The sequence below is a fragment of the Lasioglossum baleicum genome, chromosome 1, assembly GCF_051020765.1.
Source record: "Lasioglossum baleicum chromosome 1, iyLasBale1, whole genome shotgun sequence".
NCBI classification, from domain to species: domain Eukaryota; kingdom Metazoa; phylum Arthropoda; class Insecta; order Hymenoptera; family Halictidae; genus Lasioglossum; species Lasioglossum baleicum.
The window spans coordinates 21,765,999-21,786,701 of NC_134929.1; the positions used below are offsets into that span (position 1 = coordinate 21,765,999).

At 37.2% G+C, this 20,703-nt stretch overlaps 3 protein-coding genes and 1 long non-coding RNA gene across 9 annotated transcripts in view; 2 read left to right on the forward strand and 2 right to left on the reverse strand.

Annotated features, from left to right (window-relative positions):
• The first annotated feature begins 3,196 nt into the window (after positions 1-3,196).
• Positions 3,197-7,718, forward strand: LOC143208777 (SH3 domain-binding glutamic acid-rich protein homolog). 3 transcript variants are annotated; one of them, XM_076423572.1, is made up of 5 exons: positions 3,197-3,883; positions 4,963-5,145; positions 5,310-5,444; positions 5,616-5,656; positions 5,835-7,718. In XM_076423572.1, the coding sequence occupies exons 1-5, from the start codon at positions 3,728-3,730 to the stop codon at positions 6,001-6,003; spliced, it is 684 nt and encodes a 227-aa protein (XP_076279687.1). In that variant the 5' UTR covers positions 3,197-3,727; the 3' UTR covers positions 6,004-7,718. The 3 variants fall into 3 exon arrangements, with proteins under 3 accessions (XP_076279687.1, XP_076279696.1, XP_076279703.1); XM_076423581.1 differs by having other exon boundaries at positions 3,211-3,772; XM_076423588.1 differs by lacking the exon at positions 3,197-3,883 and adding an exon at positions 3,952-4,198.
• Positions 7,719-7,825: 107 nt separating this feature from the next.
• On the reverse strand, positions 7,826-12,547 carry Kri (uracil phosphoribosyltransferase krishah). Its single transcript, XM_076423559.1, has 7 exons — positions 12,351-12,547; positions 12,145-12,187; positions 11,701-11,850; positions 11,451-11,595; positions 11,243-11,373; positions 10,682-10,745; positions 7,826-8,453 (listed from the first exon to the last, which is right to left on the reverse strand). The coding sequence occupies exons 1-7, from the start codon at positions 12,545-12,547 to the stop codon at positions 8,398-8,400; spliced, it is 786 nt and encodes a 261-aa protein (XP_076279674.1). The 3' UTR covers positions 7,826-8,397.
• A 58-nt stretch (positions 12,548-12,605) lies between these two features.
• Positions 12,606-16,982, forward strand: LOC143208795 (uncharacterized). Its single transcript, XR_013008977.1, has 2 exons — positions 12,606-12,785; positions 12,844-16,982. It is a non-coding gene; the product is annotated as an uncharacterized LOC143208795 (long non-coding RNA).
• LOC143208742 (uncharacterized) overlaps positions 16,749-20,703 on the reverse strand; it is a 100,090-nt gene continuing 96,135 nt past the window's right edge. For 3 of the 4 annotated variants that reach the window (XM_076423441.1, XM_076423451.1, XM_076423431.1), the window contains exons 9-13: positions 20,559-20,675; positions 20,175-20,291; positions 18,232-18,987; positions 17,935-18,093; positions 16,749-17,546 (exon numbers count right to left, since the gene is read on the reverse strand). In XM_076423441.1, the coding sequence (XP_076279556.1) occupies positions 17,418-17,546; positions 17,935-18,093; positions 18,232-18,987; positions 20,175-20,291; positions 20,559-20,675 (1,278 nt within the window). In that variant the 3' untranslated portion in view covers positions 16,749-17,417. The remainder of the gene's footprint in view (positions 17,547-17,934; positions 18,094-18,231; positions 18,988-20,174; positions 20,292-20,558; positions 20,676-20,703) is intronic. The other variant, XM_076423461.1, reaches the window with a different exon arrangement.

Below are 20,703 nucleotides of genomic sequence, written 5' to 3' on the forward strand. Positions count from 1 at the left end.
GTCGATACAGACATACACACGCACGAACACGCTGTATGCTCGAGAGACTCGATCCGACTTTCCGTCCACGCGTGTTACGCGCCCGACTCCTTATTTTTCTTAGCCGTCTATCCCCCTCTCTCTCTCTCTCTCTCTCTCTCTCTCTCTCTCTCTTTTTCTGTCCACCTTTCTCTTTGTCTCGCTTATACACTTTGTGGATAATATCGATACCGATATTCCTGCACGCTTCCGGGTCTAGGCGAACCCACCCCCGTCCTCTCCGCGAACGAAATCGACGACTCTTATCGGTCCGCGGTGCTTCCGGCTGAAAATCATTTCTTTGTTCAGCTAGGGAAACTAGACTTTATCGGCGGGCATAAATATTTACCAGAAACGCCACTTTCTGCGACGGAAAAGCCGGTTCGTCGCTTTTCGAAGTTGTTTGGTAAATTTTTTCACCTCTCATCTATCGCTGATATAATTTACTAGAAAAGAAGTAAATATGCGTTCATTAAGACCTGCTTGGACTGTGGACCTTTTGTAAACACGATTTTTTAGAATGACCTCATTGCTTTTGAAACAATAAAAATAGTGGAAGAATCTACAAACGTGAGAATATTAATTTGCTAAGATTATTGCAGTCTGTGTATGAGAACGGATGGATATTAATTGCACGAAGGTTAACGTTCCTTTATTTCCCATAGAAGACGGTAAAAGGTGTTTACATCGGTTACTCGAGGAATTCACAGAGAACCGCGGTTCCAGTGAAAGGCAAGGCAACATTATTTAATCAATGAAACGGTTGCGTAAATGGATATTATTTAATCAATGAGAGCGAGATACAAAACGATTGCTTCATCCACAGCCGAAGATGACTTCGACGTCGGATTCGTTGGTCGCTGAAAAGTGGATCGAAATACGTTATTTCCATCAATCGAAGTCTACGATCTCAGGCGCGTTTGTGAAATTATATTTGCGCAACACTTGCGAAAGTGTCCGTGAACGTTAATATCGTTACTTCTGTGCACACGTTCTCTTCCGGGTGCTTTGAATACGTGTATCGCTTTCGATCGGGCAACATTTACTCTTCATTTCGTATCGGAGATTTCTCGTCTCCGAATCGTTTGTCGGCATTATTAATTACAATGTTAAATAATGCTTCAACTCGTCTCTTAACATGACACGATTAAATTTAGAATTTTATTCATTATTTAAAATGAGAAGAATCTTACTAGATCCAAATTAAAATAACGCGTTTTAAAAAAACGCAATTTCACTTTCCTCTCTCATCGAACGACGCCCGTGACCGTGACGAATCCACGGGAAAGCAGAACAATTCGGAATCGCGTTTGATCAAACATAGCGTGTATGCAAATCAAAGAGAAAATGAAGACACGCGACACATGGTGTGCAGCAATTACGTAGACTGTGTAATCGATGGACGATCGTGCGAATTTTAATGAAATTTTAAAGCTTGCATTATTTTCTTCTTTACTTATAAATAGTTGAACGAAACACCATATCATGCAATAAAGACGAATATCAAAGGTAAACATTCTGAATTCCTTTTGCGTTGAGGTTCATTATGTATTGTTAAAGTTCGTAGGACTGCGCCTTCAGTGTACAGGAACACTGCATAGGTAAATTCCGGCCAAATCCGACTACTCCAGCACAAATGAGAGTTCCCATAAGAGACAATGTAAATATTGATCCCATGCCATATCGAGGAAATCGAGGGTAATAAATTTTACCCCCTCTCTGATGAACATACTAATACGTGACCAGTCTACGGTCTTAGTGTGGAATGTTGGAGTATGCTCATGGCGCTGGAATATGATAGTGGAAGGTGAGAAGGAGGAGAGGAAAAATCAACCAGTCTGGTTGATTCTGGCGGCACTGCACGCGTCGTTGACAGATGACCATAGATGGTTAAATGTTAAATATTCAATGAAATTGTTATTCACGGGCTAAAAAAATTGTTGGGTGTATACTGGAGAATCCTCTGCGTCTGTACTAGGGCTGTAACTTTTCCGAAGCTTCGAAGTGCTCGAAATTTCAAAGTCTTCGAAATGTATGAAGTTGTAACTTATGAGTTCCATACCATGTCACGATTTTTGATAAATAAAAATATTAACTTTCAGTCACCGGTGACTGACACTGAACTTTCCGTTTTGATTTTTCGTAATTAAATTAAATTTAAAAGAGTGCATTCTATTAATAAATTTCGGGATCATATATCACGAATGTACTTAAAAAATAATACTTTGCAAACAAAATTTTAATGAGTTTTATTAAATTCGGTGAAATCGGATATCGCGGACTAAATGAAAAGAAAGGCGAGACAGGCTTGGCGCTTGACAAAACTCACGTATTCAGTAGGACTGTAACTTTCCTTCGAAGGTCGAAGATTTCGTAGCTTCGAAACTTCGGAACTTCGAAGTTTCTGAAATCGAAGCTTCGATGCTTCGAAATCTTCGACCTTCGAAGGAAAGTTACAGCCCTAGTCTGTACTGTACAATAAAGATAATTTATTCATGCAAAATGAAAAATATTGGATGTTCATCACAGCTGCAAATGATTCGTGCCGCTCTTCCCATAAGACGCAATGTTAATTCTGGCACGAATTATTTGCTCTTCCGAAACTCTGTACAGCGCCATTTCATGCAGCGGCAAAACGCTCAAACCGTTAGTCAAATATAGTTCCGAATCTACCGCTACACGGCGCTGTTACCGACCTGTACTCTGTCGGTAACATTTGGCTAACAGTTTGAGCGTTTTGCCGCTGCATGAAATGGCGTTGTACGGAAATTTGGGAAGAGCAAATAATTCGTGCCGGAATTTGCATTGCGTCTTATGGGAAAAGCGGCACAAATCATTTGCTGCTGTAATGAATATCCAATACTCTTGATTTTTTATCAATAAATGCAAATATAATGTGTCGGGGAATGAATAATAAGCGATTAATTTCTGGCAGAATTTACTGAAAATTGTTACGGTTAGAAATTATTTATAGATATTTATGCAAGCACCACATATGTTATCTTTGGTTGTAATATAAAGCCCAATTTCCACGGCGCGCTCGAATCGCCGGAAACGCGAATGCAATGGCGTATAGAGGGAAAGCGCGAATTCGAATCGCATCTGATGAGAAAATAAACCCGCGCGTTTCCGCTGGTTGATCTCCGACATGATCGAACCGGGATCCCCATTTGTCGACATTCTCCTGTACGATCGTCGGAGAAAGCACGGAAGCATTACCATTGTAAAAAAAAGAGCAGAACATATAGAACCGCCTGAAACGAGAGGCGAAAGGCACGGGCGAGTATGCAATTCACAGTCCGGTCGAAAAATTTTCACGGGCAGGTAGCCGTGGCTGTGACCCGAATATCTGACCGTTAGATTTCGCGGAGGGTTGTACAGGTCTTTGGTATCAGGATCGCAGTTGATTCTCGGCTGCGAGCGTGTCGAGTAAACGATCTAACATAAGCAACAAGATATATCGTTGTGCATCCGCGCATGAGAACACTCGTTAAACCGGCCTGAAATGACGTAGCCAGTGGATCCCAGACCCAGACCAGCAGCGAGGCCTGTTAAATCAGTGTTGCTCATCGACGGCGGCCTCTCCGAATTACAGCGTATAGTGATTCACGAAGATCGCTTATCACTATCATTTAGCGGAACCGCTAATCGTGGCAAACATCGAGCAGGAGCGCGAGTGTGTCAATTGGTACGAGGGCGCCGGCTAACGATGGTCGTGAAAATCTACATATCGGGTATCAGCGGCAACAAGGAAGTGAGTGCGAAACAACCGCAGTCGACGAGCACCGAGCGTAATGATATTTTGTGCCGAGAGCTCTCAGAGCCAGAGCCAGAGCCGAGAGAGACAGAGAGACACAGAGGATTTGTATGTGTGTGTGCTATGTACAAGTACACTAAATAAATACTGTCTCTCTCTCTCTCTCTTAGCTGCGTGTGCGTGTGCGCGACTCGAGGGAGAATGCCAGATTTACCGGGCACCTGAATTCTTACGATATTTCACGGCTACGTTGGATCGGGTTACATCGAGAGCCAACCGACCGTCCCATTAATTTAATCGGCGACTATCTGTCACCCGGGATCACACCGTTTTCGGATGAGTCGATGCACTTGCTATCGCGGAAACGTATGCTAAACTCTCGGACAATGACCGAGGCCCACCTCGACAAGTCGAACGCGAAATGTATGCATCTGGAGATTCCTTATTCTCCATTCGATCGATCAATTCGTCAGAATTGCTCGTCGATTGCTTATTGCGAATTTATCTTTGATTGTCGATTTCGTATAAAATATCTCTGAGGCACCACTAAAAATTGCTGTACCATTATTCAAAATATTGTTTACATTATTAAATATATCGGTATCTAATCAACAGACTGTGGATCTTTATGCAAAATAATATTTTCTGTATCATTTGCAAGAGTCAGGAGTCAGATGGACGTTCAATTTTTATTTTAATAATTTTAACAAACTGAAAACACTAGGTTGCCATTATTAGACCATTCTAACTTATTCACTGTTTTAAATGACATCCACTCATTTTTGCCGTAAACGTATAAAATCCACAGTCTACTAATCAATTACTAAACATTTAGGTATTGTAAGAGGTATTATACCCAAAAAATCATAGGAAATGGAAATATTCTAGATCGGTAGAAATGTTTAATTTTCCAGCTAAAATAGCTCCAAGTGCAAATAGTTAATTAGTCATCGGTAATGATTCATTGAGTCGCGTTATGAAATTCGATTTAATGCTCGCTCCCAGTAAATTACACCCGTCAAACTTGTTTTCATAGATCTCCATTGCTTCGTTGATGAAAGTTTAAATTAGAATTCCATGCTTAATACATATCAAAAATTTTAATCATTGATAACGTTGTCTACAAACAATTTTTATTGTACCTCTGTACCTTATTGTACTCTGATTTACTTCCAATTACTTTCCAGGTGAAAAAGAGACAGCAGCGTGTCCTAATGATATTAGATAGTAAAAATGTAGAGTATGAGACAATCGATATAACAGAGCCTGGAAAGGAGATGGAAAAGGAGTTCATGCAGTCCAATGGCATTGCGAGGGACAGCAAGTATCCGTTACCTCCACAAATGTTTAACGAAGAGGAATACTGTGGGGTAATTATTAAACTAATTGGACATCGCTGTGAAATGTAGTAGTGGATCTTTATGCAACATAAACATTGTCTGCATCGACTGCGAGAGACTATTATAAATGCATAACAATCCACGGTCTACTTACAAGCTGGAGCTATTAATGATCATAATGATTCATCTAACAGGATTACGAGGATTTCGATTTGGCAAATGAGATGGACGAATTGGAAGAGTTTTTGAAGGTGGCCCCTCCTGCTAGCGCAGCCGGTGCAGCTCAGAATAAGAACATCCAAGAAAATGGAAATACCACAAGTCGAGAGGTGAATCTCCCGAGATGAATGTTGTCCGTGCGAAAAACCTATACCGAGTACAAGTGTAATTTCACAAATTTCCATTGTCGATTGTTCTAGTCTTGTTTATTCATTTGTGTATTGCCCTTGGTACTAAATTTACACTGTGTCCGTACTAACTACTACACGTTTATGTGTTAGCCCTCCACAGACAAGGATGCGACTGCAGTGGAAAAAGAAAGGTAAGTGTTGCACGCGCATACACACGCATATCGATTGCATAATTTTATAATCGTTCGGTTAAATTGGGTAATGACTATAACAGTAGAGATATGTGTATGCGATGCGATCGGTAAGCTTTAAAAATAACAGTTTTCTTTTCTTGGATGACTCAATCGCTTCCTTCTTTTGCCATCTCAGCCTAGAGGACAGGACGACTCTGCCAAATGAAAGTATACAGTCGGACGAATCTAAACCTGCGGAAGACGATGGCGGGACAAATATCACAGCCGAGGAAGACGTAGAACATCCAGAGAAAAGCGCCGATAAGAACGAAGAAAAATCGAACGATCAAGAACAAGAAGAGTAGGTGGGAAGTAAACCTGTTTTTCTCCAAACAGCGGAACGATTCATACTTCCTTGATATCCTTGGTTTCTTTTTAATCGTTAAGGGTATTTTATAAAAGCTATATTTATCACGTTTCTAAGGCTGAGTGAAGATACTGCCAAGAATGAACAGTATAAATGAAGTATAAGCTGCACTTTTATAGAACTATTTTACATTGCGATTGTGCACGTTTTCGCCAAGAAATTTTTTTTTATAGGTCTAGCTAGAACGGATATATGGATTATTTTCGTCCCTCTTCATATCAGTAGTTAATACCTGATGTTTTTAATTCCTTGTATTAATAATTCGCATTGTTTATATTGTATTTTATTCGTTACTTTTTAATCGCAATTTTAACGACGCGCTAGGAGTAATTAAATTTTCAGTATTGATTATGTTCTCTCTTCTATCAATCGCGAAAAGTATGACAATGAAATACAGTAGGTTTGTTCCATTTGGAAATGAACTCTGAAATTGTAGTTTCCTAATCTCGCATAAAATGATTTCGATAGATGTTCAGAAGTCTTCGTACGCATACTTATAGGCCAAGATGTAAACTATTCACATACCAGTTGTACCGATAAATGACTTCCATTATATCGAATCTAGAATAATATCGTGAAAAATTTTAGCTTCGTTCCTTCGGTTCTCATAGGATTCCTACGGTGAAGATTTCCCATAACGCGGTACAAACAATTTCGGACAGTACAACGCTCAGTTTTGTATAAAATGCGATTATTATAAAAGACGCGACACAAAATTAGTCATAATATCATGCGCACGAAATCTATATTGTCGAGCACATCCTAAATATAAAAGAAAATCGAGAGATCGAAATAAATTCTCGACATTATTAGTATTTCTAAGAACGTTAGGATTAATTTAAGGCAGACTTCTTAGTTTTACGTAACGTATCCGACAAAATTACGCATCGATTCGTTGAAATTAGATTTATAACGCTCCCATCCTTGTTACTCTGCAACAGGTATTTCGAGAAAATGGAAGATAAAACGAAGATAGATTATTTCGTAGGAATTTTTTTCATGCTGAAAGTATATTTACTTACATTTCATTCAATATATTGAATTGCAAAGAATATCGAACCCATTTGCCGAAGGCCTACTTACGACCGTTTTTAAAAGTGATGAATGATCACACGTATTTGGTCCTACTTTGTTACCTAAACAAGATGAGAAGATTTTAATTATTTTACATAATAATAACAACTCACTTAATAGATCAAATAATAGGCAGGGATTAATCACGAACAAATTGTAGCTTTACGCAAACTGTTATATAAACTGTTTTGTTACGAGGTGGAATAAAATATAGAACGCAAGATTGATGGTATGGTAATTGTGCACGAGATAATAAGCCTGACTAATTTTAATATAGCGTGTACCGCAAGCTTCTCACGATATCAAACATTTGCTATGAACGAATTACAGAAGGCGGATAATAAATAAAAAGCTTTACCTAAGTGAGTCCAGGTGTCCACCGTGTTGTTATAATAGAACACTATAACCGAAAACAATAGGTGTTGGACGTAAGCATTGAAGTTAATAAATTTTAACATGGTATATTTAAAATATATATTTGCGAGAACAATATTCATTATACATCATGTATATGAATCATGCTGATCATTGTTACATGCATATAAGACTTTACTAATAAATATAATAATAGAAGTTTAAGGGGCTGTTTAAGTAATCCTGTATATATATACATTAATTTTAGATACACATCTATTGATTTGTTAAATATTAAAATTATGTGGGTTGAGAAAGGTCAACAAATTTTCATTCCAGGAAAATTACATTAATAGATAGCATAACATGGTAAGTAATATGTTACAAATATTCTAGTTTTTAGTGCATTATAATACATACGTCTTTTTATATGTAAATATGTATAAAATTTTGTACTCTATTTTTTTTCTTTCTTTTTTGATATGCAATAAATTACTATAATACTTATATATTCCTAGATCTGTATACCTATACACTCGGTATTCGATAAACTAGTTAACATCATATTTATATATTATATTCCCATGTGGTAACAATTATTTTCTCGAAAATAAAATGTGTTATTTATATGAACAATCAATAATTAGGGGACTAGAATTGTGGTTAATAAATACAAAAAATAAATGTGTGTATATATATAAACAGCCTTTGTAATACCATACTTGGTTTAAATTTCAAAAATTCAAATTCTATTCGCAGCTCTTTTTTTCGTGTAAGCTCTTTTTTCATTTTGTACTTTCGTTAACTAACAAGTGAAACTCAATTCTAATTGTAAGTCCTACTTATATATATATATATATGTATATATGTGTGTGTGTATACGTGTGTATGTAACACAAACTCTTCAAATATCTTTGCCTTGCATGTTTGCAGTCTCTCCTGCGACGAAACGTGAACATCCTGAAAACAATAATTTCCAACATGTTTTTGATGATACTTGTGCAAAATATTTATAAAGTAATTAAGCTCTATATTGTTAAATAAAAATGATTACAATGGAAATATTATCTTGAATAAATATTTTAAAGCATGACGAATATGGAGAATAATGGTATTAAAGTTATTCAGCATTTTATTATATTTGCAATGAATGATCAATAAATAATTGATGAATTCATAGAAAACATTTATCAGGATTTAATATGTATTTAAAATTGTTTGTATTACCTAATTAAAGGGAACGTAGTCACACAGAAATCACATTTTATTTTGACTTCGAAATAAACATAAAAAAAGGCGCACATAATTTTCATAAAGTACGATTTATTTTAGATTTATGTTAGATAATATCTATGCACTGTGCATATATATATATACGTATTCGTAAATGTATACACGTACAATATCCTTCTAGTGTACATTTATTATGACTCCAAAAAAACTAAGTACTATGAAGAAGGGATTACAATACAATAAAGTGTACAAATATTGTTCGTAATAACAGACATTTATGTACACTGAAGAAATATAGTGTAGTGCACGTGTGTGATTTCTCAAATCACAATTTTGACTGCATAATGCAACTTTTTTTTGTAGGCACGTTGCAAGGCAATTATGTTTTTCTTCAACATGCTTCGAGACTCTGAAGTTTAAGTATCAATTTGTTCAACTGAACGTGAAAATAAATCAATGCAAAGCATAACGAACCGTAAAAAGAAACATATAGTATTTAGTGACAATTTGGACAGTATTATCGTTGCATTGAATTGTAGAATCTGCTACAAGTAAAAGCTGCATAATAAATACCAGGTATTATTTAGCAACCACGAAGGATTTGATCAATACAGATAGCGAGAAATTTCCATTAAGTATTTTAATGTAGATTTAACACGAAAGTATTGATTACTAACACATTTATATGTTATAACCCCGCGTTTTGTTCATTACATTGTAATGAGTTCGGTCTGTAATAAAACGGATATCTTTCTTGGTATACAGTACTAACTGTATAACAAAAACGATATCAACATTTTATTATAATATAAGTTATTTCTGTAATAAATATGGCAATAAATGACACTGACAATCTCTTTTAAGATGTACTTCTCTCGTATGGATGCTGTACAATTGATCCAACCGAAAAAAAAATAATGAGTCTTAAGATATTGTTTGCACCTGTAAAAGGAGTGCGGAATTATGCAGATCGTATTTCATTAAGTGACGCGAATAAAAATTGTGCTTTGTCACACAGACAATTGAATTAGTTTGCTATACTTTACATTTCTTATTATAATTATATTATAGTATCAAAAGTCAATCAAATATTATGCTCGTCTGACTCGATTAAGTTCCAAGCATTGTAGCTCGTGTTGCAGAGCAACAAGATTATGCTTACAAATTACTTACTATTCGTAATAACAAAAAGACGTAAAGTGAGCAGATTACTGTGAATTCTTGTGATTCGAAAGAGTTAATTTGAAATTCGCGAGACTTATATCACATATATTTTTTTTACTATTAAATAAAATTGTTCAAAAAAATGTTCGAAATTTCAATCCGTTACGACCGTAGCAAGAAAATATTCAATTCGATTGTTTTAAACCTACGACTATCAGACATAATTATTTATATGTGATATATTTTCAAGAATATCTGTATTATAATATCATTGCGTTTGAAATTCACAGTTTACAATATGCCGACTAAAAAATAAAAACAATTTTTAGTTGGTAGTATTATGCTGAAAGGATTATTAAACCGTATCTTGATTGGTCTTTGCCTCGGTTAAATAACAATTAAACACATTACTTACAGCCTTAAAATAATTGTAAAAAATCAGCCTGCAGAAGGTTTACAATATTCATTTAAATACCCACGGCTTTGTTAAGTACGAACTTTCAGAATCAACATCAAATGTGTGACTTCAGAAAATACAAAAAAAAAATAATAATAAATTATGCATGGAATATATAAAATTCTAATTGAATAACTTATGTACATTAGCCCTGGCAAGACCATAAATAGAATTTCTAACACATATTTTCTTGTAACATGTGACTATATAAAATATATATTATTGTTTATGCAATATTCCTGTCTTCTGTGACTGATTTTCTGTTACTTTCTCTGTCTCTATAGTACGTGCTAACTTATTTACTATAAACTAATAAAATTCAGTTAATCCGTACCAAAGTATTTTTGTCCAAAATGATTTGGGGCTACACTATGAATCTCCGATGTCAAAATCTTCATCTGTAAAAGGGAATACAGTTTCGTACACAAACACTATCACCTATTTTTGCAACTTATAAATATTGCTTAATTTACAAACTGCTTACTTCTGTCCTGCTATGATAGTACTATGTACACAACGATTTAGTTAATAGAATCAACAAAAAAAAAGACTCTGGACATTCTAAAACAATTGTTAAACCAAAGAAATGAAGATAATACTTGTTAAAACACCAAATCGAGAAAAATGAAAAATAATGCAATATTAGGAATACGAACGGAGAAAGCAAGATTTTTAACGGAATAGTAAGTGGCAATTAAATATTTATTATAGCATAACTGTTTGTATATTTTTAGTTAAACACATCGAAATTAGTGTCCAATCAAAAAGAAAAGGTATAACTTTTTCACTTCCACATAAATCTAAATTTTGTGGAAGACAAATTCATGTAGAGGACCTGAAAACGTTTCTGCAACTTGTATTACTATTATTTATGTGCCACTCATAGAAATATTACCTGAGGAAAGGCAGTGACTAGAGATTTTGCTGCGATTGGTGTACAAAATAAATTTGATAATATTATGTTCTCTTCAAGTACATTATGCTCCTTTAAGACGGCGATTGCCTTTATCACAGTATTCCCGGTACCTTGAATTAAGAAATTAGAATTGCATTATGCTGTACAATTATAAAGTGTACTTACTCGTAACTTACTGAGTACTTACTCATAATAGGGTACATTAACAACACTTTTCTTTCAGATATATCGTCTGGAAACTTTGCGTAGACAACCCTAGCTTCGTGAGTGTCTACGTCGCTTTCAACTAATATTTTTCCGATTCTTATGCTACGACAACAGTCTCTTAAACCCTAAAACACGTAGAACTGAAAACCTGAGGCTCTATCAAGAGCCTCAATTCGTAATACAAATTGCATAGCTCTGTATGTCAATACTATGCGATAGCCTAATTATACCTGCTCCATCGCTTCTCCGCTTCTCACTATAGACACTCCACAATTTCCTTTCTGATACTTCAAGCCATTGTATTTGGCTCCTGTGGGTGTAGTGACCACGCATTTCGAGAACGGAAGTTGATTCAAGCTCTCTTCGATAACCAATCTTATCTGAATAACAAAATATAAAATTATGTTAATGATAATTCTGCATGGACAATTCAACAATAGTTTCATTAACAATCGCATGATCATCGAAAATGAGTAACACCTATTTATGTAAAAATAATCTAAATAACTTCGGAATAATCGCATGAAATATTCAACGATTCTCTCTGTTTCGTATTAGACGAGCGCTGTTATTGCAGAACGCGAGGTTTTATAAAGGTTTCAATGAACGAAATCTCGCGTGGGAACGGCGTGACACGTCCGATGATTTTCCGAAAGTGTAAAAATAAAACTCACCAGTCGGTCTGCGTAGAATTTGAAGTCGCTCCTCGTGGTGTTTCTACAAATGAAGACGCGTCATGATAATTAAACGATCTAACGATAAGCGAAAGACACGATGCGCCGGCATCGTGCCGGTTTGTCCACGTCTTTAAAAAAAAAAAAAGGAAAGGAGCACGTTGCATACACCAAGTCAGATAATACACCGCGGTTTGTTTACTTACTTGTCTCGCAATATTGTTTGCAGTTCCTTCACCTGATTGTTGCACGGAAGAATCCTCAAATTTGGCCCGTACACGTCATTGACATCGTTATTGGTATCGTTCGAATACTTGGTGACCGATGTTATTTCCGTGCTGCCCATGTCGGATCCTTCGCGTGCATACAATAGCTCTTCGAAGGCTGTTGGAACTAAATACATGCACGAGCGAAGTCAACGCAAGTCAACGTGAGTCAACGGCACAAATCGCGAGTAGGATTTCAACGTGATCGTTTCATAGAAACTGCATACACAGAGGGTAATGAGTGGTAATGAGTATGAGTCAGGCTTGGTCAGGCTGACGGGTGGCGGGTGGTCAAGCTCTCAGCTCTCTAATAAAATTACAGATTAGACATCGCTCGGATAAAAGTCTGCGCGGTTATCTCAGCCAGTCAAAGAAGTATGTACTAGAAAAATTTGCAACATTGTATCTAAATAGTTTTCTTGTTCGCAAATAGAAATCCAATGTGCTTCCAACAGTATCGGTAATACAGAACCGCGGAACAGAAGAACGCATTGTAACACAGATGGACGAGGTATAGGAATAGACCTGACACTGCCTGACACCCAATCACCGACGAGATTTCGTCGATGCACAGGCGCAGTATCTCGTCGATGTCCAGTGTCCAGGCTAAAGATGATGTAAGAGCTGATCCAGGCTAAGCACTAGAGTTGATGAGTTGACCAGAGTTGACTCAAGTTCAAGTTGAATCAAGTTGACATATGTCAACCTGCGATAACCTAACATTTCTTGTTTTAGAATTAGAAGATTTCCTTACAATCTTACCCGTTTCCTGTTTGTATAGCATTGTATAGTCAACAATGTTCATTCATAAATAGTAGAAATCGTTAGACCACATGTAATATGCGAATATATAATTTGTTATAGGCTCTCTTTCTATTTATTTCTAGTTTGTGTATAAATATATTTACATATATTACTATTCATTTAATTCGTCCAATATTTCCTCGGCTACTTCAATTATGCGAATTTTTACTATTACAATAAGAAAGTTATTTAATTTTGCAGTTATATATATAGAATAACATATGTGTATATTAATATAATAAACATATATTTAGAAATGCATCAAACGCACTGTATATATACTGTCAAACGAAATAACCATCCCAATGTTCATTGCGAAAAATTATTTTGTTGTATCCGCGGGGACGTCCTTGCCGAATTTCGTGTAGCCAGACAAATTAAATTGAAATTGTCGGGACAATTAAGTATGCGTACACGTTCGAAGTCAATTGTTTTCTCGATTAAAAAGTAATAGTTTATTCACGAATAATGTTAGAAGCTTTCATAACCGATTACAAAATATCAATGTAAGTCAGGAATGTATCCTAATACTGCGGATGTTGCGAAGAGGGCGTAAACACTACGAGACTTACGATGTTCGTATTTTAATATACGCATATTTGACGTGCAACTTTTTAGTTTTGTCGTATAAATATCGTCGAAAGATCGAGTAGTACTTATAATTGTTTATTGGCCCTCGTAAATGTGTAATCTCATTTATTTTTCTTGTTGTTTCATTTCGAAAATTAATAAATCGTCTTTCGCGTATATTTATATATATGTATTTATAACAAATAATCGTAAAACGGTCCTGTTCGATGCGCGACGAGCGAACAAGTTAATACAAACAATCGACATTCGACAGAAAATGCAAAATAAATTATGTGTCGCATTACTTCATGTATTTCATTTTTTTTATATTATTCTTTACCTCTCGAACGAAGCGAAGTCCAGCTTCTAAACTTCTAAAGTGACGAATTTATAATCGTAAACGCTTACAACACGACCATTTTTTTTTTCGTTTCACCCGGGCACTCACCCCTAATTAATTCGGTCGAGCAGATGAACATCGCGCTTGATAAAATCATTCCCTGCGAACGCTTTTATTGTTCATGTTGTGGAAAACGGAACGAATCACACGCTTCTTCTGTTTTCTCTTTTTTTTCCAAACGGGTTTCAAAAATGACGCGTCGAGCCGTGCTGAAGTTTTTTTTTTAATCATAGTTATTATTATCGTTAATATCCATATAATTATCAATAACTACAGTAAAACACAAAACAAAAAATGGTGATATCTGTACATTTCTTTCCTTAAGTAAGTAGTAACATAAACTTTTTTGTATACCAGTAGCCTATAATAGGAAGAAACTAAATCATAATATTCACAGATATTTTACAAGATAGATAAGACACGAGGCTGGGACACGCATGTCGCGGACCGTTTCGACTCTCTCTCTCTCTCTATATATATATATATATGTATAATATATAGAAATCGCGAAAAAAGAATAGAAAATGAAAGGACGAGAGACTGGTGGCGGAGGGGCGAGAGGAGGGAACAAAGAATGGGAACCGAGCAAGTAGATAAATCTGTTTCCTTTCCTTTCGAAAAGTGAACGAAAAATATACCGCGACATGAGCGTCTCGTTCCGCGTCCTATTATACTTATCCGCAGCTGTTATATATATGCTTTTTTTATACTTATTAACTCGCTCGCTCACTTATACTTCTACACTGTACATATGCACAACGCATCTTTTACACTGTACATGCACACGCTCTCCACGAGTATCAGCGCTGCCCTTAAATTAATCGTGTTCCGTTGGGGACGGTCAGAACAGAAACGACTTTTTTTTGGACTATGCGTATCGTTCACGTCTCGAGAAACAAAATTAACGTCGAGCGGATTCATTTTTCGAAAGGTTATGAAACGTTTCTTCGATTGTATGCAAAACGTGGGTCATGCACACGATGAATAGTACCATGGAGAAAAATTGGATCAGCCTGCGAGAGGAAATGAAAATGATTAATGCCCACGGCATTCGTCGATAACGAAAAAAAACGAAAAGTAAAAAAAAATACGATAACGAGAAGAACCGAACGGTGATCTCTCATTTCGATCGGAGAACGAAAAGAGTGATCGTGTTCTTGCGTTACTGTTCTTTTTGTCTTTTTTTTAAATCGATTTGGTCACGATAGCAAGGAATAAAACATGTTTTGACCATCCCCAAATTGGTTTTACATAACGTTACTCTCTAGAGGCATGCGCTCTACACGCAGCAGCAATAATATCGTAAATAGGTAAGTTTCTTTATATTACTTAATATGTTTTGTTTTCACGGCTCCGTGTGATATAGTGTAACTTCTGGTCTATACACGTAAGCGCATTTTTTTTTATTATCCTCGACGCGATCGCTAAAGAGTCTATGACACATCGCGCAGAAGGCGACAAGGGAGTAAGAGAAATTGGGGGCGGGGGATGGAAGTGTATAGAACGGGGGCGACGTCAATGGTCAATGAGATCGGTCGTACTGTTTTCTTTCCGGTACGACATACTTTAAGCCCCATCTTCTATCAATGTGCGGATTGGTACGTCCTAACTAGCCTGGTGTAATAACGTTAATAATAATTGATAGCAGCGATAATAGTAGTAGTAGAGTAGTGGTAATAATAATAGTAGTAGTAGTGATGATAATAGTATAGTAGTAATAGTAGTAGTAGCAGTAATGGTAGTAGTAATCAATAATAATTAATAATAATGAATGACAATAATAATAATAATATAATTAATAATAATATAATATAATTAATAATAATAATAATAATAATGGTAGCGTACTAGTGATGATGATGACCGTAGTAATATTATTAATGATATAATAAAGAATCAAAATAAGAATATTAAAAATTTTTTTATAATGTACATAGTGCTAAGATGATAATAATGATAATAATATGTTACATCCTGCTATGGGAAATTATATTACATTAGGGATAAACGCTATTTAGGTAGTCCTTTCGCTCATCGTACTTATTTTTTTTTCTTCTTCTTCACTAGAGGTGTCTAGATCTCTGTATCTTTACTTTCTACTTCGACACGAGCAGCAGCAGCAACAGCGGCAGCAGCAACTATTGTTACAGTAATATAATACATAGGTATTTATATAGAGCAGTATTATACAAAAAACACATCACATACCGCGCGCGACCGGGACCCCACCGCGGTCACCATTTTATATGTTTTTACTTTTTGTTTTCTTCGTCTTTACGCAGACATGTATCGTTAAATAATTAAAATCACAGTAGTTATGCCCTCGCTGGCTCGCTTATAATTTACACAGTATCATTAATATCTAAGCCTTACTTAAAATAGCTCGTGTATAGTAGTAGGGGTACGTTAGTTTTTTTTCTTCCTCTATTTCTTACTTACGAAATCAACTGTCCATCTAGAGCAACGGTAGGTAATGGTTTCATTTACTGTTTATCTAGACGAGGGACGAACTTTTGTATACGTTGTACGTGTATGTACGTGTGTCCATAATGTGTATGCATGTGTATACGTGTTTCTTTTTTTTTAGAGGGGGCGGGTGTCGTATGTGTCCTACTCGCGTACGTAAGTTATTTTTTTGCCTCGAGGACATCGCGTGGTTCATCATTATTTATTTCTTTTTTTCCCCTTAATCGAAGGTCTTCGCTAAGGACTGGGGTTGTGCCTGACCCGCTTGTCAGAAGGACCAAGAGTGATGTCGGTCGATCTCACAAAAGTTGTCAGTTGGCGAACGTTCTATACTGCGAGAGCCATCATTAGACAAATGCGATCGCGTTTTCCCGTTTCGTATTTTTTGGTGGGGAAGGCAGGCCCGGTGATGTTCACGCATTGACCTGGCTAGCCTCCCCCGCTAAACACAACCCCGTGTACCCAAAGCTTTAGGCCAACGATCCGTGAAATCGGCACGATTCGCCAAAATTCATTTGATTGTCACTGATATATGTATATATATATATATGTATGTATATATAGATATATCTTCGGAGGAGAAATCTTTCCCTTCGACGGAACTCTCTTCTCCTTGTTCTCGTGTTCTATTTCAGCATTATTCTGTTGTACGACTCTGCGCTCCGTCGGAAGGACACTCCAGGCTTCATGCCACATGCGAAGCGTCCTACAGCGCGTGAAGGCGAGAGATATAGGTAGATTGTAATCCAGTAGACCATTGGCTGGCCTCAAACCGTGGCAATGACGATGAGCAAATGGGCGATCTTCGCGACCCGGTGGAGCAAATCCGGAGCGATACGCGCCAGACTTTCGTTCGCGAAATCGCACGCCGGGAAGATGTGGACTACGTATGCAGGCTGGAAAATTAAACAGATCTCGTCACTCGTCTGTCCACCAAACTATTCTCCATGCCTCGAACACGCTCGTCATCGCGTTCATACGGGGTGTTCAGGTGATGTGAGAAAAAAGCACATGCTGAACACCCTGCACACTTCAACTTGCAAAAATGCAAAAGAAAATTCATATTGTTTGTGTACCACAATATTTTCAGCACCTGGACGAACAGTTAACGCGTTGAACGCTATGGTGGTCACGAAATTAATAAAAATCAATTTATTACTGCCAAAAATATCCAGAAACTATGAATTGTCCTTAATAACGGCGATAGCTTCTATGAACGAAATAAGTGAAACTTGTGCTAAGCACACAAAATTAACGAAGTTCTTTGTTTGGACGTTTGCGTACCTGTTGCGATCCTGGTGCAGCGATATTAACAATTCCAGCGGCCTGCTTCTGTTGTAAATACATTATAAATCCAGTCTGAAGGTTCTTACTCTGTTGCAACACGTCAACCTCGTCTCGTCCACACGGAAGCGCGAGAAGCATGCAATGTTCATTGTCCATCTATGACAAAACAGAAAATAGCATTAATTCAGTGCTGTTGTATTGATATTTAACCGTTAGCTTTTTAGTTAACAGTTAGACAGATTTCACATCTCACTGTACCGCCTAAGACATATAAAAATGAATTTGGATACGTACTTGCATCTTCCTGGCCACCCCGTCGACCTGCGTTTGTTCCAGTCTCATTCTTTGAGCAATTCTCAACGGTGGTGTGGAGCCATCGCTGTTACAGGGTAGACTATCCCTCGCTACGTTGGGGTTACCGAAAACAAAATGCATTTGTACTGCAGCTTGGTCGTTCTTGAGTGCCAGGAGGCCTTGCCACATAACCGGATAACGTTGCAGCAACATTTGAAACGAGTCTGCCTGCGGTGGTACTTGCGAGGCGTGCGGTGGCGTGACAACTTGGTGTTTCCTGGGCCTGTCTGGCGTAATGGCCCTATCGCTGGGCGCTTCGCTGGCTGCAATCGGATATTGGGAACGCAAATGCGCTGGCGGTGGTTCGTAGAATCCTCCGCGTGCAGCGACTGGAGCAGTTAAAGATGGATTGCCACCCGCGTTGTACTGCGGAGGCGGCGGTGGTAATCTCGGTGCTCCGTGTAACATGTAAACCTGAGCTACTTGAGGACTATCCGTGGTGCGATCCTGTGGCGTTTTCGTACTCCTTCTGAGCTCCAATGGCGGACTATGACTATCTTCTATGCCGGGCTCCAGTTTCGGGTCTAATGGTAAATGAGGAGATCTAGTTCTTGGAATGTGATACGCTATGCGCGGAGCTGTCAAGGCTTCCTGTTGAGCACGCAAATACTGATACTGCAGCACTTGGGGATGCATGTAGTGCGGCGGTAGCTCTGCACCACGCGGCAGCCCTCCAAAGTGGTTCACGACGTCACCCTGCCAAGAAAATGTGACACATTAGAATCGTAGAGTGCAGAAGAATTGCTGTTGTTCCATCTCCTATAAATACGATTTTCAATAATTATGTTGCATCACAAAAGAAGCTTAAGAATCTCTGTTCTTTTCACATAATAATCTCAAGCGAAATTGATTACGTTACTGGGCTGACTTGTTGGTTTATGATTGAAGTTCTAATGTGCTTCAGAAGAGTGCAAGGTCGATAAGTCTCAGATTTGATTGAAACTTTGTACTGTTAACATGTATACCCCATTATAGGCGCAGATACTCAATAGTTTCTAAGATATTTATAATTAAAGTTTCTTCTTACCAGGAATATATGTACATACAGGGTGAACATTATAAAGTGTTACAGACGAATATCTCCAAAAATATTGATTATACGCAAAAATGTTTCAGAAGGAAGTTGTTCAGTATCGAGGGGGGCATCATGTGGTGGAGCTCTTATATTCACCGGTGGACACTCCAAGGTGAGGTGAAGGTCAACTTTATTTTTTTTAATGGAATGTCCTATTTTTTATACCATAGATCAATAGAGGATCAAGTTCTGAGTATAAAAGTGTTGACCTTCATATGTCCTGAACCTAATAGTTGACGAGATATTATCCAAAGACGAAAGAAAATTGTTTCGATAATATCTCGTTAACTATTATATTTAGGATATATGGAGGTCAATACATTTTTACTCAGAATTCAATAGTCTATCGATTCATGATACAGAAAGTAGGTGTATCTATTTAAAAAAGTCAAGGTGACCTTCACCTCACCTTGGAGTTTCCACCGGGAAAAATGAAAGCTCCACCACATGATGTCCCCCTTGGTACTGAACAACTTTCATCTGAAACATTTTTGCGTATAATCAATATTTTTGAAGATTCGTCTGTATAACTTCATAATGTTCACCCTGTATATGTATTCATGGAAATGAAAACTTATAATTATAAATATCTTAAAAACTATTGAGTATCTGCGCCTATAATGGGGTATACATATTAACAGGAAAACGAGATCCATAACTGTACAAAGTTTCAATCAAATCTGAGACTCGTCGACCTTGCACTCTCCTTGTAAGTTAGTGAATATTTGTTTCGATAAAGAATGCCGAAAGATGTTACTCTCGATTTATAACGTATCTTCATGGAGATAAATGTTGTATAAGTAAGTACCTGAGAAGCGTTAGCATGATGATGGGCAGGTGGGGGCAATGGAGGACTCTGGGATCGATGTGGGGGGACAAGTCCATACTGGCCCCCTGGTGATGGAGCAGCACCCGCATTCCCATGCTAGCCAAAACCAAGCAAAGTTAGTTTGTGCATCACATATCTTGGAGAATTTACGTTTCACGTCGTTACACACAAAATCATATTAATTTATATAAGATTGTACTTTTGATGTATTTTTAGTTATTTTATAGATTCTATTCAATTTTATTCAGAACACAAGTGTTTAAATCGTTATTTAAGACTCTGTTTAATACGCACTGTCCAGCATGTATCTCAAAAATAAAAAATAACAAACATGGTCAGGTTGTCTGTAAACAACGTGCTTACCAGTGGCCCTTCGTATGTTGTTATTGGCACTCCACGAGCTTGAGGGCTAGGTGTTGGCACCATAATGCAGCCTGACATGGACACTTCGACTTTTGGTGGTTCCATTGTTCCCGTTACCTGTACCACAATTATTGTCACATGAACT

Excerpts from the sequence above, each read along its gene's own strand:
- Kri (XM_076423559.1), bottom strand. The coding sequence starts at position 12,547 with ATGTATTTAGTTCCAACAGCCTTCGAAGAGCTATTGTATGCACGCGAA. Across the intron at positions 12,188-12,350 it reads CAAACAATATTGCGAGACAA|AAACACCACGAGGAGCGACT; the intron begins GTAAGTAAACAA and ends CTTCATTTGTAG. Across the intron at positions 11,851-12,144 it reads AATTCTACGCAGACCGACTG|ATAAGATTGGTTATCGAAGA; the intron begins GTGAGTTTTATT and ends TTTGTTATTCAG.
- LOC143208777 (XM_076423572.1), top strand. The coding sequence starts at position 3,728 with ATGGTCGTGAAAATCTACATATCGGGTATCAGCGGCAACAAGGAAGTG. Across the intron at positions 3,884-4,962 it reads CAGAGAGACACAGAGGATTT|GTGAAAAAGAGACAGCAGCG; the intron begins GTATGTGTGTGT and ends ATTACTTTCCAG. Across the intron at positions 5,657-5,834 it reads ACTGCAGTGGAAAAAGAAAG|CCTAGAGGACAGGACGACTC; the intron begins GTAAGTGTTGCA and ends TTGCCATCTCAG.